General features: G+C 38.9%; 1 protein-coding gene across 1 annotated transcript; it reads right to left on the bottom strand.

Annotated features, from left to right (window-relative positions):
* Window positions 1-2,894: 2,894 nt before the first annotated feature.
* On the bottom strand, window positions 2,895-11,964 carry LOC144629230 (uncharacterized). Its single transcript, XM_078487464.1, has 4 exons — window positions 11,022-11,964; window positions 6,842-6,996; window positions 6,160-6,403; window positions 2,895-5,908 (listed from the first exon to the last, which is right to left on the bottom strand). Exons 2-4 carry the CDS (start codon window positions 6,983-6,985, stop codon window positions 5,883-5,885), a joined length of 414 nt encoding a protein of 137 aa, XP_078343590.1. The 5' UTR covers window positions 6,986-6,996; window positions 11,022-11,964; the 3' UTR covers window positions 2,895-5,882.
* Window positions 11,965-19,023: the final 7,059 nt, after the last annotated feature.

Raw genomic sequence — 19,023 nt, 5'->3', positions numbered from 1 at the left:
TATAGCTCTGTCTAGCGGTTGCGTTGAATGGCGTCAACCGGAAAAACGTTGCTAACAATTACTGATTACGTTCCGCTATGAGTAGGACTGCTACGCGACAAATTTCAAACAGCTTTTGTATTAACGTGCTTGTGGCTGATTTTATCGCCTCCCCGAGGCACTGGTCTCGAACTTGAAAAAGGTGGCGCTCTATAGCTTCTTTGACATTACCGAGAGCATTCATGGCTACTTGAAATAGCGTGCAACTCCCGATGGGCCATGATACCACATATTACTTAGCTACGTGTAAGTCATTGACCCTGTTAGAGTAATTAACAACCGAAGCGTTTCGACTCGAAGGCTTTCCTGAGGACAGATCGTCAGGACAGGGAAACGAGTCATGTATCAGGTTGATCGACTCAAGAGGTACGTTTTGTTGTCAAGAAGAAGGGCTGGTAAACTTATTTTTTTTTTTTTGCTAGTAAGTTCAAAGTTGACTTAAATAACCAAATAGGGTTCATCCAAGATTAAACACAGGTTAACAACACGTACACGAGATGAAAATTATTAAGCATTAACGTAGTTAAAGACTCTTAAAGCAGCATCTGTTAAACTGGTGTTGGGATCAGATGTTTTATTAACAAATTCTACAAATACATTGAACGATATTATAGCTGTGTACGATTGCAAGAAAGTATATAGCCTTTAGGATAATTCACAACTGAGTTGGAAAAACGTAGACCATTGACACAAAGCCTACGACGGCGTCGATCATGGCTATTTGGCTTTAAAATGCGATGTAGTGTGATGATTGCATTCGAGAGAGGAAAGAGACTGCGGAAGGAAAGACCATAGTTCTTTACAAGGAGTGTAGTGACAAGTGTATATCGAGGAGCGATTTGAAAAGGCGCATAGACAAGTTAGAAGAGGAAGTTCGGTTACTGGCAGCGGTGTTACAAAACCTTGTTAGAAGAATACTTCAAAGATGGCCGAAGAAGTCGTGATGGCACCTGCTAAAGACCTAAATCATTTGGTACAATATTACAAAGGCGAAATCACGGACAATGCATTGTTAAACAAGCGGCTTGCATAGCAGTCGAATGTCACTTGTTGTTAAAAGATAAATCGTTCCCGACGGTATGGTCGTGGCACGAGTGAAATCTCTCGCTCGTCAACGGGCTCGTTTGACCAAACGGATACGACAATTCCCCAACGAAGGAGCAACAGCAAGACCACCAAGCGAAGAAGCGGAGGTGAAGGAGGTGGAAGAGGGGATGAAGAGGTGAAATCAGCGTGAAGCGAATATGGTGAGCTCAAAAGCGAAGTGGTTCGTCTAAAATACAAGGCAGATCACGAACTGGCTGGAATGAGAAATGGCAACCGTTTAGTTAAAATGATCTTGGATAAACCTTCCATTCCATATTCGTGGCGTATCAGTGGAGAATGGTGTCGTCTAATTCACAATAATCAACAACCCGTGTATTGAGTGCAGCGAGCTTGGGCACGCTCGAAGAAACTGCCCAAAGATTCGTTGCAGAGTTTGTAGGACGTTAGGACATATGTCCTCAACTGTGATCAACGAGAAGAGGAAAATAACAAAGCGCCTCATGGACAAACGGAAGAAAATGATGTGCAGGCTGCAGATGCTGACCATGATCAACAAGAAGCGCCTGGAAGCGGGAATGTTGTTACTGAAGATATGCGACCGAATAATGACCTCTTGGAAAATAAAGATCCAGAAGTTAGCAAAAAAGAAATAGATTACGATAATCGAGTGAAGATCTGAAAGAGACAGCATGTCACAGACTCGTGCCAAATTTAAACCTGCTCCTAATTTGTCGACCAGAAGAAAAGAGAAATTGCCTGCTGAAGCTGCTGAAAAGCCACCTTCAAAGGAAAAAATAGCTGCCGTATTTGTGTTTTTATTTACTTTTAAACTACAATGAAGCTTCACGTTATTCTATGTTATTTAGCCATGGCAGTTCTCATATCTGTAAACTCACAGGGGCTTCGCTCCCCTGATCGTCGAAAAACTGCGTTCTCTTATTTTCTACGACATCGAATGGATATTATTCTACTTCAGGAAACTCACTGGACTGTTGACATGAAAATGCAAAATTAAATGTGAATGGAACGAAGAGGTGTTATTGTGCTGGATCTTGATGTTCATGTCCTAAATATTATTAACATTTATGCGCCCAAACAGACAGCGCTCGAAAAACTTTCTTTTCTAGCCTCGATGAATTGATCTCTGAAGGCGATGACAATATTCTCGGTGGAGACAACAACAGTTAAAACTCCCTCTAGTTGTCGGCTATTAAATTTTTGTACTTAGACATTCAGTACGTTTTCATTCTTAGTCAATCTTTCTGACATTTGTGATAATTCCGTAAGAAGAAACAGGAATATAGCTCTGTCTAGCGGTTGCGTTGAATGGCGTCAACCGGAAAAACGTTGCTAACAATTACTGATTACGTTCCGCTATGAGTAGGACTGCTACGCGACAAATTTCAAACAGCTTTTGTATTAACGTGCTTGTGGCTGATTTTATCGCCTCCCCGAGGCGAACGATATAGGCGGCAAAATGGTGGCTCTTCTTTGACATTACTGAGAGCATTCATGGCTACTTGAAATAGCGCGGCAACTCCCGATGGGCCATGATACCACATATTACTTAAATACGTGTAACATTAACCCTGTTAGAGTAATTAACAACCGAAGCGTTTCGACTCAAAGGCTTTTCTGAGGACAGATCGTCAGGACAGGGAAACGAGTCATGTATCAGGTTGGTCGACTCAAGAGGTGCGTTTTGTTGTCAAGAAGAAGGGTTAGCAAACTAATTTATTTTTGCCAGTAAGTTCAAAGTTGACTTAAAAAAAAAAAAAAAAAACTCTTGAAGCTGGTGTTGGAAGATGTTTTATTAACAAATTCTACAAATACATTGAACGATATTATAGCTTTGTATGATTGCAAGAAAGTATATAGCATTTAAGATAATTCAAAACTGATGATAATTATTTAAATAATAATCTCTTATACTTCATTTGAGGTTTGCAATTAGTTTGGAGTTTGTCTACAGTGTTTTGATTCTCATTCGCCTACAAATTGCTTAATGCAATAGCTAGTGACAATCTCAGAAACTTACTAGTCCCAAATAAGACAATATAAATGTTAAATAATCATATATAAATGGAACTAATTGAACTTAAATTAAAATATGCAACATTAATTACTACATTTGATGCTCGAACCTGTTGCAGTATCGCTTGGGGGACTAAATCAAACCACAATTAAAACGTCTCAATAAAATTAAGAATTTGAATAGCTTGGTGACGCTATGCACTATCTTAGGCCCGGACTCTGTAACATACAATGTGGTCTGAAAATCGAGTGAAACTACTTAATAACTACATGAATCCTTCAACAAGAAAACACAAAAGGAATGCTTGATCATGAATGTAACAACATACGTACGGATGGCGAAGACTAATATAAGTTTCTCATCTCAAGTTTTGTTAGTGTTCACTACACGAGAGCGCGCTCAGAAATACTCGTCTAGCTTGTTGGTTGACTAATACATGTTTGCCGCCATTAAATAACTAACTCGTTTAAATTATTTAAGTATATATGCATTTTATAATTAAAAAGCAAGAAAAAGGTCACCTAATAACAATTGTGATCCATATGCCCCAGTATATTGAAATCGCACTCCATAGCCATCGATGACTTTCTCCTCAGTTCATCGCTCAATTTCTTTGAAATCATTTATTTCTTGTTAGTTAGTCCCCTCAATGTTACAGCTAACGTTTGGCAGGAAGAAGTTTGATTCGGGCATCCGAAATGGAATTAAAAGAAAGAGCCGGGAACATTACTGTAAGTTGTAAGGATTAAAGCATTCCTTTAACAGGAATGTTCGAGAAGTTATACGAAGGATCATCATTTATTTTGGAATGCAAGGCTTCTCCTCGAAATCCCATCTTCCCAAGTACTAGTCTCTTACATGTGTACTTTGTATCTCGTCTAATGTATTGAACAAAATCAGTGTGAGCTGTGCTATTCAGATTCTAGTTTTGAATAGTGGAGGCTGAATTATACTTATAATTTTTAGTACCAGGTGCTTTTTAAGTGGTGCACCTCACATTCACAAACTTTGCGATGAAAGTTTCGTCTAAAGCAAACACTGAGAGTGGCTTTTTAAAGTGCGTTAGAGGTACTATATAGTAAACAAAACAGAAAAAAAAATCTAAATGCTTGTGAGTTTCCTTGCTCGGCAGAGAAAGACATCTCTTAATTCAGATGTGTTTGGCACAGGGGGGGGGGGGGAGGTGTCTCTAAGGAAAATGTTGGTTCAATCATCACTGCCAGTATGACGTCACGCCTCGCATGAGTGATATTAAAGATGGCGGGCTAGCGTCGATCGAGAAACGAGTCAAGAATGCGGCATTTTACTCCGTTACCTTCCTTCATTTACTCAAGTCAATAATGCAGAGATGTTAGCGAATGCAACCGTCTCTCTTTTGCTATTTTTTGGTAGATAAGACGTTATGTTCATTTTTTTAAATCAACAGAAACACCTTCGCAAAGTGTAGAATGATCGATGAAATCTGTAAACAGGCCGAGCTTTCGAGGGTCCTTGCAGAGCGAATTTAATTTTTATTGTAACAGAAATAGGAGGTTTGGCACAGGATGTACGGTTCTTGATGTACGTGCAGTATCAGACTTTCAGCATTCGTGGATCTTCATGTCTTTCCCCTTAAAGGTGAAAATCAGAGCAATCAAGAGGAAAAAGGCGCTACACGGTAATTCCAGTTGGTCACCCATCCATGTATTAACCTCGCCCGACAGGACTTAACTTCAGCCAGGTCGGATGGAGCCTGCGCATTCATTGAGTATTATAGAAAAACAACACAGAATAACTTTACTCAAGTCTTTATTAATCGGTAATTTTTTTACTACTTGTCTTGCGGCAACGAATTTGAACTCGTGTCTTTTTCGCACAACACGTTTTTCCTCGTTCAAACCACAATGAAAGCGCTTGCTCAATTCAAGCTGGCCAAAGTTAAGGCTTGCCGGGCGGGGTTAACTCTTGGATGGGTGCCCGACTCGAAATACCCCGTTGTTGTATGTTTTTTTTTTCAGGAGGTATGCAATTAATGAAATTTAAGAGTCGTCACGGCGAGGAAAGCCCCAAAATACAACAGAACTGCACAGATACCAACAGTAAAACATTATAATAAGCCAATGAATGCGAATAAAAATATATGGAAAAAGAATTCTACATGAGATCGCGAAGCAGCGATCGGCGTTGTTGACATGTTCTGGATAAAAATTATACCTTTGCACTCGAACGGAAAGACATGAAGTTTGGCTAATTCAAGCGACACGGAAGGGCCCGGAGATTAATCGTTAATATTCAAGGAGCAAAACCTCCTATTATGAAGCGGATTTGAGAAAAATGTTTGGGTGAAAAGGTGGATGTTTTTGATTGACTTCGCTTGACCCGAAAGCACAATGGCGGTCCCGCCTATTGTCCCGTTTAAGAGTTAAAAATAATAACCAAATTACAAGAAAACGGGCGCTACAAAACAGAAACAGATCATACACGCAGAAAGTTAAGGCATCAAACCTAACTACTGGGAAAGAATTAGCGAACAATACCGATATAAGCACTAATGATAAGCCTTTCTGGACCTCTGTTGTGGGGTACTCGCGATTTAAACCCGCTCATCTGACCAAACCGAGGGAATCGCTCGCGCGTTGCCATGTGACGTCATACTGACAGTGATGACTCGGTCACGAATAAACAACTGGAAACAATGGAGTCACCTCCCCCCCCCCCCCCCTTTGTTTGGCACTTTTAGTTCTGCAACAATTAACTATGGCCTTGATCTGAAGTGTGGGCATCAACCACTATGCTGTTTGGCAGACCCTGTGAAAATGTGAAAGAAGACAGTTAATCAGTTGGTTCAGAATCGCAGCAAATAATAAAAGACATTCAGCAAAACAAATTATAAACGAAAACCGGACCAGTTGGAATAAAAGCCCGCAAAATATCCATGTTAACACTTAATTGGTATCTTCTTTCATCAAACTTTGATTATTGAAATGACAAAATCTCCCATCCCTTGTAAACCCATCTTGTTGCTCAATACGTACAATGAAATGGGGAAATCTTGATACCTTTTCTTTCAGTTCTCTGATTTCTGTCTCTTCTGTGTTGTTCTTTTGATTTGTAGGGGCAACGCATCCATGCACTGAAACAACGGCGTACGCCCCTGGCAGCACGTCCTTTGGTGAAGATTCGCTTGTGTTCTGCTTCATTTACTTTAAATTTTGCTGCAAGGCCATCTTTAGGACTCCATTCTCCCAGGTTTTTCATGACCGCTTCCGCGTTGAAGCTGATGTAGTTCGTGACTTTAGGATTCTAAATAGAGATTCAACATTGAGATATGTTTTATTGAACCGTGATTCATGAAGCAAGAAGAATGCACAGAGGCCATCAATTTGATAGCAAATCGTGTTGTGGTCTCTTTAGCTTAATCTGTCAGTTCACATATCGTTAGACTACTGGTGAGTTCTACCGTATTACTCGTTGTTACCCGGTATCCTTTAAAAGCAAACACGCATATTATGGCATTTTTTTATAATTTGGAGAAAACAAGTGATCGTTTAATTAACTTGTTGCTCATTAATCACGGCGTTCTAGTTCACTGTCTCATAGAAATCATCAGAGGTAACCAGACATAATCCGTGACATTGTTGGGAATTTCCACTGCATGACAGATTTTCTTCTTTGTAGACAAGCAAAAGCTGTTGCAAAATTGAGTCTTTTAGTAACATTATGCTACATTATTTTTCTCACCTCTTCATCGCGATGAGTTCCGGAATCTTTTTCAATTGCAAGGGTCTTTGCATGAACAAGTGGCACACTCTTGATGCAACTGAAAACAAGACTGCTCATGACTAAGAACGTCAGCAAGAAGGCTGGCCCCATTTTCATCAACATTTACTAGAACGCTGTGAAATGCCAAATTAAACCGTATTAAGGCGTGATAACAAAAAAATTATTCTTCTTCTTACAAAAGCAGAAATAAACTTAGAAAGAATCACGAAGCGCGTGTATAATTAAAGAAAATGGGACCTTACCCTAAATTTCCCTTAAAGGTCTTTAAAAGTAAAACGGAAAGTTTACAAAAACGACCTACTCGAGTATCTTTGAAACGTTCCTCTTTTTCTTGTTAACAACTATAATTATGTGTGTGTTTCTCTGTTTATGTTTACGGTTAATACAAAACATTACCGGCATCATCACATTGTGTATATATAGAACAATGGAATGTAGTTGGAATGCATTTAAAAAAACATCGCCCCTCCTTCCGCTCTATGAACCTTCGCGTTGGTAGTCAAATTGATAAACATGTTGTTTGTAAACAGCATTACTCATGCAGGCCAGTGGAAACTATCCTAGTTTTAAGAAAAAGGCCCCTGAAAGGTTTTGCAAACCGCAACTTTAATCAGTGCCTTTGTTCGATTTCTGTTCTATTATGAGGGTACTACAGTCGAAGCTCTCGTAAGCGGACACCCTCGGGACGCGGAAAAATTGTCCGTAACTGGAGCTGGCCGCTTACGAGAATGGTTCTCGTAAGCGGCCACTAGATGGGTGGGGGGAGGGGGGGGGATGGCCACTTAAGGGAGCTTGCCCAGCTAACAATAACCGGACGGACGTGGATGACGACAAAACAAGCACTGAAATATGGTACTGTAATCCCTGTAAAATCATTGTGACGAACGGCGATGTGAAGTTCATTGACGAAAATAAGTGAAGAAGTTTTCAATAGGATTTTCTTTGGGTTGTCCGCTTACGGGAGCTTAAAAACAAAAAAACAGTATAGAAAAAGTCTAAGTCGTAATCTCTGAAAGTGTCCGCGGCCGCTTATGGGAATTTCCGCTTACGAGAATGTAAAAATACAGAGTTTGTATGGGAGTTAAAACGGGGTTTCCAACAAGGCGGCCGTAAGTAGAGCTGTCCGCTTACGGGAGTGTCCGTTAAGAGAGCTTCGACTGTATTAAGGAAGCATAATATTTCACGAGGTTGCGTTTCTTCCATCTATTTTAAGCGTAGCTCAATATCCACCGCCTAGAAATTTCAATCAATGACCGGAAACTATTTGGGTGGTTTTTCCAAGAATCTTTGGCCAACATTGTGTTCTCGTCTGTGGGGGAATTCCTAGGACTACCTAGTGTGCGACAATTCAGAAATAATCTATGAAGCGTTTCATTCCAGCAGTGTCGCATAATATAACTGTACATGGTGGTCCTTAATTAAAGTCTGGCGTCGAAACCCTAGCGTGTGACCATTCAAATAGAAGCTACTGAGCCGTACTTTCATTAATCGCTGTTTGTTTTTTAGTCTGACTTTATAAATGAAATCTGAGATTATTTTCCGAATCTAAACAATGTCACTCTTGGAAGCGACGTGCCGGCGAGCACATCTAACTAGCATTTCCTGCGGTTTTGAAGCTGTTTCTGTGTCTTATCCTACAACAATTTTAATCATTCATCGTCAATTACTACCAGTACCTATTAATGTTGTCTGTCATTCAGCAGTTCTTTTGAGTTTGAAACATGTGGGAGAAATACTATATTTATAGGCACGGTCGCTGCCCCTTAAAATAGCAGATCCGTTATTTAAAAAGATAGATGTTTAGGTATCATTTAATTCCGGCCAAGGCAGATCGATAGAACAAGTACAACAGATATAAACATTTTAATTAAAAATCACCCATGAACTGATTAAGCTCGATTTCCACCGATTTTCACGAAAAGCGACTGTTAATCGAGCCTCTGAAGTGAACTGATCCTCTCACTATACATGTTCCGCTAGTAACCCGAGCTCAAGGAAGTTAGTTGGCCTTGTTCCCTTCATTAACCTTCCCTCGATTTCCGTCTGTCAGTGCACTGAGCTGCTGTTGTATCTTTCCTTTTTTATTTAAAATCTAAAATTAAAAGAAATTTTATTCCGAATAGTTCTTCCTTAAACACATTTTGGCCATTGGCTTCGGACGGTTCCTTGTCAACTGCCTGTCAAAATATCTTAATTAACTAGTTGACAATTAATGAAGGGCCTTAGTTTTCAGTTGACATAAAATTTAAACAATTCAACCCCTCATACTTGACCTTATTACGGCTATTATCGTCAACACGATTTCTAACTTGTTTATGTAGTTTGAACACCCTTGAGCAGTACTTTAAACTGATTAATTACAACCGGGTACACTCTTCCTATTAATTTTTTTTTGAGTGTTGTTTTTAATTTCTACTGTTAAGATGCAACTTTATACGTTTACCATGGCAGAAATGATCAGTTCTATTGACTGTTTGCATCCGTTATAGCTTCCGAGAAGGTTAGAAATAGCCTTCGAATGCTGGCCTCCTCCGTTTGAGCAATTACAGCGGGGCTAACAAAGCCACACGAAATGGTAATGATTTGTGTGGAATTCAGTTTCCATGTCGCTACAGGATAAGTTAAAAAAAAAAAAAAAAAAGAACAGCCATAATAGTAACCTAGCCTGAGGTCGAGGACGGATTTCCTTTTGTTGTTTCAAGCCGTAAAAGGCGGAAATCCTTCTCGCGGCGTTCGCAGGATATCTAAAACTGATTAACCGCAATAGCAAATAGGCAGAAAATGATGAACGAATCCTTATATTGTACTTTTTTACATCCAGTCGGGCATGGTACAAAACCACCCGTAAAGCCCCCAAGTATACCAATAAGTGTTACTTTGAGCTAGAAAACGTGATGGAATTTGGCTCTAAAATGAAAGTTGATTTTTTGAATATTTTTGCGGTTACAGCGAGAAACGGGAATGTCCGAGTGTTTCCTACCGTTATCAACAACAAGCGAAAGCGACGACAGGTGACAATTTAAACAATTTCCCGCCTAATTACTTCATTCTTGATCTTGGTCCGTTGGTTCCCGCGAAGAGAGTTAACAAGTGTCTGCCGATAGTATTTACTATTGTAATTGATTTGTTTGGCTTTACGTAAAGTAGCAATACGTTTGCAAGGGGTCCAGGGTCCTGTACATGAAATTAACTGTCAGGTGATCAAGCAAGTCTAGTTATCCTGGCTCTCCAGCAATTTGCTAATGTAGTAGCTAAGTTGAACTTACATTAAATTAAGAAAGCATGTTTACGAGGCATTGATTTATGTCACCACATTGTTATTAGAATGACCCAAACGCCACAGTTACATGTTAAAGCCAACTCAAACAAAGTTCATTTAAAGAAACATTTTACATAGTTCTTTTTTAAAAAATGACAATAAGTCTCAAAATCGAAGCTTCTGATCCTTGATAACTGTAAAACACTCCTTAAAATTCGGAAGTGGCATGATGTTGCGTCATGCGTTTAAGCTCCTTTATTAAAGACGCCGATGGTGAAGTTGTGTAACAACCATAGAAAGACGAGTTTCGAACTGCCGTTCACATAAATATTTTAGTTTTGGTAGTAAAACTAAAATAAAACGTTTGTAGCACCGAAGAAGAAGAAGAAGTAACCGGATGTTATATGCTTGTATAGAAGCAAGGCCGGTTGCGAAGCGTTTAAACGGGGCTAGCCTTTGATACTGTATTGGCAATTAAAGGATGTTTTCGAAGACGGTTGTTTTCCTAGGTGTTACAAGGATGGTTTACTACAGTCATTTTGATACTTTGAAATCATTCAAATGCAGTGATCAAAACGGTAGGAAAGGAAGATACTGTAACATTAAAGGAACGTTAGAAACGCAAAACACCGGCGTTCCTCTATCTACTGAGTGCACGCAAATATGATGCGGTTACTCTTTGGCTTGATCTAACCCGTTCCCCCTCCTTTTATATGCGCTTGTGTACACTAAATTGTTTTTAATTAGATAGAGAGTATTTAAATCGTAGGTGTAACTATTTTGGGTCATTCTGTTAGTCGGGACGAAATGGAATTTTGTGGTCGCAAATTGTAACGAAATCAAATCGGATAACATTGACAAAATGTCGTCAACACTTACCTTTTAGTTCGAAGTTAGACTTCCTGCTTCTGCGTAGAGCCCTGTCCGATTCTCCCCTGATCATAACCTGCTTTAGTCATAGTTTTAGTCTCCGAGGATCCTACAAAGCTCCATTGTATTCAGTACGTCTCGAGAACACCATATTTAGACCGCTGAGTTTTATCCTCGAATCTCATTGGCTGATCACATGTTCTCGCATCACGAGATCGAACACGTCACATTCGTTGCTGGGGACTTGCCATTGTGATTGATGTCGTGTTAGGCACCAGACGTTTTGGCCTCCTTATATAGATAAAGTGAATTTACTTAAGCATTCCTCGGTGTTCCGATATAGGATAACTTAGCCTGAAAACGCTACAAGGGGTGTCAGCAAGGCGCAGCCACGATCGAATTGTCGTAGAGCGAGGCACCGTTAAACTACAGTGCATCCCGATTTCTCGAACCCCCTTCCGATAACTCAAACCAAAAGTGCTTCTCATTCCCTTAACCGGACAATGTACTTTTACCAACGATTTCACCAATTCCGCCCGATTCCACTGCACAAGAGCGATTGGAGCTTCTCTGGGTAGTTCGTCGAGAAATCGGGTTTTCGCTGCAATGAATGATTTGCCACTGATCGGATTCCTCTGTTATGCGCAAAGGATTCTGGGATCGCTAGGTGGCAAACAAAGCAAGTCGCTCGAAGGAAATGTATGACGAAAAGTTGTTTTGACGTTCAAAAAGACGATTTTTGAAGGCGTTCGACGCTTTTTCGCCGCTATTTTATCAGAAATGGATTTGGACCATGTTGGTACGTGGAAAGTGTAAGTTTTAGTCTGTATAACTTGGAAATATGTGATAAATTCTACCGATAAACGTGTCGCTTGCGAAAGGTTTATTGACGCCTTTATTGTCAAATTCACATCGTGTAATGCTCTCAAAATATCATAAAAGTAGGTTTAAAATCGACATGAATAGTTCAATAAACCTCTTTCAGTTGTATTTACATGTGTACAGGCTGTTTTCTTATTAGTAACCTCTTAAGCAAGGAATTATGGCTTCTGGAAATTTACCTCAAAGGAGAGAAATTGTTGTCAAAGGTGATGGAAATTGTTTTTACCGAGCTATTGCCCTCTGGAGGGATGAAACGAGCGATAAGAAACATGAGGAAATCCAAAAGCTAAGTTCTAGTTTGATTGAGAATAATCCGAAGGTTTTTGAGCCGCTTCTCTTCGCTTCGAACTCTGTGGAGGAGGAACATGTCAAAAACAGCAAGATCACGGGAACTTGGGCAGAATATGTGGACATATTCAGTTGTGCATCACTCCTAAAGCGACCTATTTGTACCTTCTCAACAAAACTGAGAAAATGGTTCAGTTTTAAACCGATTGTCAGCATTGATTCATTTTCTCCGATCACAACAAAAAATCAGTGTAGTTGTCCAATCACTTTAATGTATTATGATGAGTATTCTCAAGCAAACCATTTCAACCTCCTGCTGCCCCAAGGTAGCTGTTGTACTGCTCCTTTGCCTGTGAATACAGCATCCACTGTTTCAATAGATTTAGATAACAATGGGAATTCATATGCTGCGGCTGTTAAACAAATTTCACAAACTTGTCCTTCTGTCAAACTACCATCTCCAAGTACCAAAGCTATTAGATCCAAGCAACAATGTCAAGCCACCTCTCTATCTTCTACCAATGCAAAAGCATCAGCCTCGTGTACTGAAACAAAGGTAAAAAAGCCATCTCGATCAGCAAAAGCTACTACTGCTAAGCAAAAATCTTCTGATATATAAACAACCAACTGCAGCTACTAAACCTTTGCCTGCCAAGCAACCATCTGTTAAGCAACCAACTACCAAGCAACCATCTCCTGTTAGACAATCAGTTGCAGGTACTAAGCAACCATCTTCTGGCAAACAACCAGCCCCAAATTTTTATTTTTTTTTTTATTTTTATTTGCAACACACAAAAAAGAAAAAGCTTATTTACAAATCAATATTGATACAAGTACTTACATCACTTACAGAATAAAAAAGCTACTTACAAAAGATGGCTTACACTACTTAGGGGACGGTTACTTACACTACTAAAATAAAATTATAATTGTTGAATATAAGAAGAAAACTAACGCTACTTACACTTAGTCTATAGAAAAACAAAGAAGAAAAAGGAGAAAGAATTACACACACACGAAAATGCGAAAAATACCAGAAGTGTCTAATTATAATTAATTCCCATCAAAATAATTATAAAATATTAACTCTACTGTTGAAAGCTGCTAAACCGACTGCTGCCAAGCAGCGATCTGTTCGACAACAAGCCCCACCTGCTACTCCTACTACTGCCAAGCGACTACCAGCCTCATCTTCCGTAAAGCAGCCAGCTCCTGCTACTAAAGTTGCTGCAGCCAAGCAACCATCTCCTTACAAACCAGCACCAACTACTATTCCTACTTCTGCTAAGCAACCGTCTGCATCCTCTTCTATGACCAGTTCCCTCACATCTACAGATGAACCTACAACAATGACGTAACCATCTTCACAACAGGCCACTACTCATGAATTTGACAAAATGGATGTGAAAGAAATTAAATGTTTTATTTTTGCTATAGGTGTTCAAGTATGCACTTACCGTAAATCGAAACGTATTCAGTTAGCCAAAGCTATCGCTAGTATGAACCTTCCAACTGACCCTGACTTTGAAAATGATTCCATTGATACATGTTTACTAAGACGCCTTACTTTACCAGCTGGACAAAAAAATCTCTGATCCTTTTCAAATGGCATCATTGTCCAATGATTTTTTCTCAACTACCTCCATTTGGACTGATGGACATTTTCAATCATTTAATTATGAGTAAAACAAATTATTACAAAGGCATGTTGTCATCCTGGCGCTCATTTGAAGAGTATAATCTGTGCTTTAATGGCCATATTCAGAGCCTTGGATTTAAATCTGTACAAGACCTTGATGGCAGTAGCTTTTTTGTGTTTGTAGCTGGGGTCACACCCACACAGAAGGAAAAAACCCAAGAAGGCGAGACGCTTTACAGGCTCTGGTTTGTCCTGGATTCAAATGGGTCTGTGTACTCTGCATTCTGCAGGTGCAAGGGTGGAGCAGATCAAGGATGCAGACATTTAGGTGCAACTTTGTTTGAATTAAATGATTTTCTGTCCAATCAAACAAAGTCTGTTACCTCTATGTCTGCTTATTGGAACCCTAAACCAGCGCCTACCCACAAACCAGTCCCTATTTCAGAAATGAAAATTTCCCATAGCACTGTTAAGAAGAATAAAAGAAAAGTGACCCCCTGTGATGATTCATAAATTGATTCATTTGATCCCAGGCCCATGAAACATAGAAAGGAAACAACTTTTGAAGAAAGAATTGACTTTGCAAACAAACTCAGAAAAATAGATCCTTGTTCTGGTATTTTTTTTTATTTTTTACCATCTTCAAATGACTTTGATGATATTGAGAACACTCCTTCACAGTCTGAACACAATATTTCACATCTGTGTGTATCATCCCAAGCTAAATATTATGTCAAGGCAAATATTGATAAGCTTTCAGAAAACAATCTCTTTAATTTTGCTGAAGAACTTCTGAAGCCTTAACATTTTCAGCCAATGACATAATGGAAATCAATCAAATTACTGTGGGACAACACAGGAACAAAACTTGGCACGAGATGAGACACCTCCTAGTTCTGGTAAAAAAAAATTAAATCACTATATACAAGACATAAAAACTTTAGAAAAAATCCTCTTAATGATGTATCAGTTACTGTAAAGAGTTTCACTGACCAAACAGAATTTGAAGAAAACAAGGTACAATATGGGATAAGAGAGGAAAACAATGCTAAATTTTACCACTCAAAAGTAAGTGAAAAACAACACTCTTCATTTGAGCTTGAAGAGCCAGGCTCCTCATAAGTAGACAATATTCCTGGATAGGAGCTAGTTTATATGGCATAAGAAAATGTCAGTGCTGTGACCCTTCAGTGGTAGAGTTTAAATGCCCATTTACAGGAAAGACCTTGACCCAAAAATTTCATTTCTGCTTCCTAGCGTTGGTGGAAAAAAAGATCAAGAGGGGAAGTATTTGCTTGATGAAAATCACATACATTATTTTCAAGTTCAGACTTGCATGGCTGTTTCAGGTTTCAAAACCTGTGATTTTGTTACATATACAAGTAAAGGAATATTTGTAGTTACAGTTAATTTAAATGCTTAATTTTGGGAAACTGTTGTGGCAACAGTTTTCAGGTTTTATTGTAAGCATATAGTCCCCTCTTTTCTTCTAGAAGCTTTTCATTGTTACAGTAATCAGACTAAGCAGTGAGCACATTGAAATCAAGAAGACCAAGACAATCAATAAATATATATATTTTTTTAACTTATGCATTGTGCACCTTACTTTATACTTATCTTACATAAGTTAGTTAAAGCAGCGCAAAAAAACACAATTCTATCCAACATCGGCTTCATCAGAAGGGGTATAACTCCAGAGAGAATTCGAAATTGTTTCAATTTTAAAATGTTCCTTTTTAACATGAGTACGCAAAGAGGCCACACGACGAGTGTGTGTGGTCCCTTTTGCTGACAGGCGTGCTCCTCAACAGTAGGCTGGAGAAACAAGGTACAGTCTTTTGAATGTAAGGAGATCCCGAATGAGAAAGCCCTTGTCAGCCATGACTGCATCCCCTCCTCAAGCAGGTTCAGCAGTCCAGTTTGCTTAACTATTTCCCTGTCACTAATGGAGCCTGTCCATAGTGGTGGAATGAAAGTAATAACACCAGTCGGTGTTATTCCGGCCAGTAATTAAAGGTGTACCTATGTTTGTAACTGCTCCATAATTGTGATCTTTTGGCTAATAGGGACCTTTGGTTTATGTATGTCAATTAGTTATTCTTACATTTTAAAATCTTTTAAACCTCTTTGGAAGAGATTTTCTCAGTTTCGATCTTGAAGGCCATGGAACTAAGAAGGACAGCTCTTGGGACAAAAATGCTATCCAGGTATTGTAAATTCTAGACACTTGAGAAGAGTTAATTCCAAAAGTATCAGCAAGGAATTTACCATCGAAACCTTTTCTCGTTCTTACTAAAGTGAGAACAAATTGTTCCCATTTTGTCAGGACTCCGTCATTATTAGTCGTCGTCTTCTTTTTTTTAGCTGCTCGTTTTTTTATGGCTTTTTGGTATTTTTACTACCTCCTCTCCAGACACGTAAGTCAGTGGTCTTTGCTTGTAAAAATTCGAATAGTAAATCAAGCTTAGATCTTGTGACACCTGTGTAACGATAGCAGTTTTTGGGGCAAGTTGCTTGCTCAATGAAATAGTCCATCTTCTCTTTCTTTGGACTTTTATACTCAGTCTGTGTGTCTATTTCAACTTTAGAAATAGGCTCAGTATCTGCAGAAGATGATAAGGAAGGATGTTCAAAGTCAACATTCTCTCTAAATTGTGACACGTCGTCCACAAAAGGCACTTTCTTAGTTGGGACTTCATCTGCTCTATCACTTTGCTTTCCCTTTCTTGATTTTTTTTCTTTGTTTTCAGTTGGCCTGACCTTTGGAGCAGGTCTTTTAGTTTTGCTAACTGAGTCGTACCCTCTAATGTACAGTGTTGGTGTAGGACATTCAGAGGTTCTCATGATAACCTTGCACAAAATGATTTGAGCAGACCTTTGTACTCTTTGTTACTTTTAATTGATCACGATTTATAGCTCTGGCCCACGACAAAACATCTTTTGTGCTCTTGGGCGAGTGGAATCTTAATATTCAAACGTGAGGAAGATTTTTTTTTGCTTCTCTGGGTACTTCGATCGTTGTCACAACCCCACACAGCACAATGATCGCCACCAGGCATATTCCCGATATTATTTGAATAACTGAGTTCAAAGATAACCAAAAACCAGTCTGTACACACGTAGTTACAACTGAATAAGGTTTATTGACTTATTTTTCTCCCGATTTATGCGCAACTTTGGGATATTCCGAGGGCATTACGCGACAAAACTTTCACAATTAATCTTACGGAAGCAACATGTTTATCGATAGATTTTATCACATGTTTCGAGGTTATACAGACTAAAACTTACACTTCACACATACCAACATGGTCCAAATCCATTTCTGATAAAATAGCGGCGAAAAAGCGTCCAACTCCTTCAAAAATCGTCTTTTTTGGACGTCAAAACAACTTTTCGCCATACATTTCCTTCGAGCGACTTGCTTTGTTTACCCCCTAGCGATCCCAGAATCCATTGCGCATAACAGAGGAATCTGATCAGTGGCAAAGCATTCATTGGAAAACCTTCTCGCAGGATTTTCTACGTTTTGTACCTAAGCATTCTCTATAATGAGTAAAATAAAGGGGAAGAACTTAAGTAGCTGCTGCATGGTCCATGTCGTTGCCCTGCGCCGACTACCGTGGCGGCTTTCGTTGCACTACTACTTAATAAAATTCGTGAGGAAGATATGTCAAGACATTGACAATGGCTCCACGATATCGTGACTAAACTGACAGGTTGTGTCTGCAATGCAGGACTACACGATTTGTTATTAATGTTTGGAATTTAGTAACGGATGAAGCCAGGAATTTCTAACTCGCGAGCTGTAAAATCCGGCATCTTATATTTTATTTACTTAGCAGTCATTTGGCTTTCAGTACAAACAAATTTATGTTCACAGCATTACATTCCTTAAATTTATCTCCTTGAATATAGTTCGACTTACCTTGGTTTTAACCTTGAAGGTAAATTGTAACCGCTGCTTTAGGTTTAGTTAGGAATTTCTTTATCAGGAATAATTAAGTCAGAATTTAGCTCCAAATGTATGCTTGTTAACGCAAAAGACATAAAAAGGGACGGAGTTGCTTTTTGAAAAGGTTGAATAATATTTCTACAGTATATTTCTCAATAACGAAAAATAAAATAAAATAACGATTTTTTTTTGGCAAACACTAATAATTATTTGTCAGTAAATAGTCATTCTATCATCAAAAACTTAGGAAGCATTTTTGTGGTCAATATTTCCAATTCCAGTTCTTTCCACCTTCATCGAGTCGCCGACACTGCCTTAAATATCTTTGGCCCCTATGTTCATCCAGACAAGAACCACAAAAAAAAAAAAAACATAATAATAATAATTTTCCCTTAGGAACGCTAGAGGGTTACGATGAAATGTTTTTGCCAACTCTGGTTTGCAAAATCCGGTTAAAGGCTCCGGTAGACCAGGGTAGCAAAGGGGGTGTCGTGATCCCGTTTCACGCACAAATTTTAACCAAATTCACGCGTCACGTTTACTTGAAACAGCAGAATTCACGAATCCCGTATTTTTTCTAGCTATTTTCACGCGTCACGGTATAATTTTTACCCTATTTTCACGCGTCACGGACAAATTTTTGCCCTTTTCACATGTCACGTATAAACCCTTTGCTACCCTCGTAGACAAGTCGTAAAATCATCAACAGAACACTGCACTAGATACTTTACTTGGATACCGGGTTAAAATTAGCTTTTTCCTGTGAATTCGCACTTGGGGACTTCGACGTTTACGCACACTAGCATTTTAAATTAATTTTAGCCTTACATAGGCAGTTTTGGTGTAAAAAGGAAGCAAAAAAGTTAGGATTTGTGTGCAGGGAATTACATGATGTCGTCGTAACTTGGTGTCTTTCATACAGTTATAGCAATGCACATTGTGAAATGTTAGAACTTTCCACAACAAAAGTTGTAGTAAATATGATATTTTTTTTACCAAATATTGTTTTTAATCGTCCTTGTTAACGAAAAGGGAAAACAGGTTTTTCGTCTACAAACACGGTCGCTTCCGGATCGAATTGGAAATAAAAATATATACACTTACTAGACATCTCATTTTTGATGCACTTGCTAGAGATGTCATTTTTATCTCGATTTAGAGATACGCTTGCTAGACAGTTGTCTCAAGGTGCGAATAAATAAAAAGGGTACTGTGCTTTTAAACAAAATAATAAAGTGCATTATCGG

This window comes from Oculina patagonica, chromosome 10 (assembly GCF_052425735.1).
Source record: "Oculina patagonica isolate OP01 chromosome 10, crgOcupat, whole genome shotgun sequence".
Lineage (NCBI taxonomy): Eukaryota > Metazoa > Cnidaria > Anthozoa > Scleractinia > Oculinidae > Oculina > Oculina patagonica.
The sequence above is the reverse complement of the archived record's forward strand: the minus strand, read 5'-3'. Positions and strand labels throughout refer to the sequence as shown.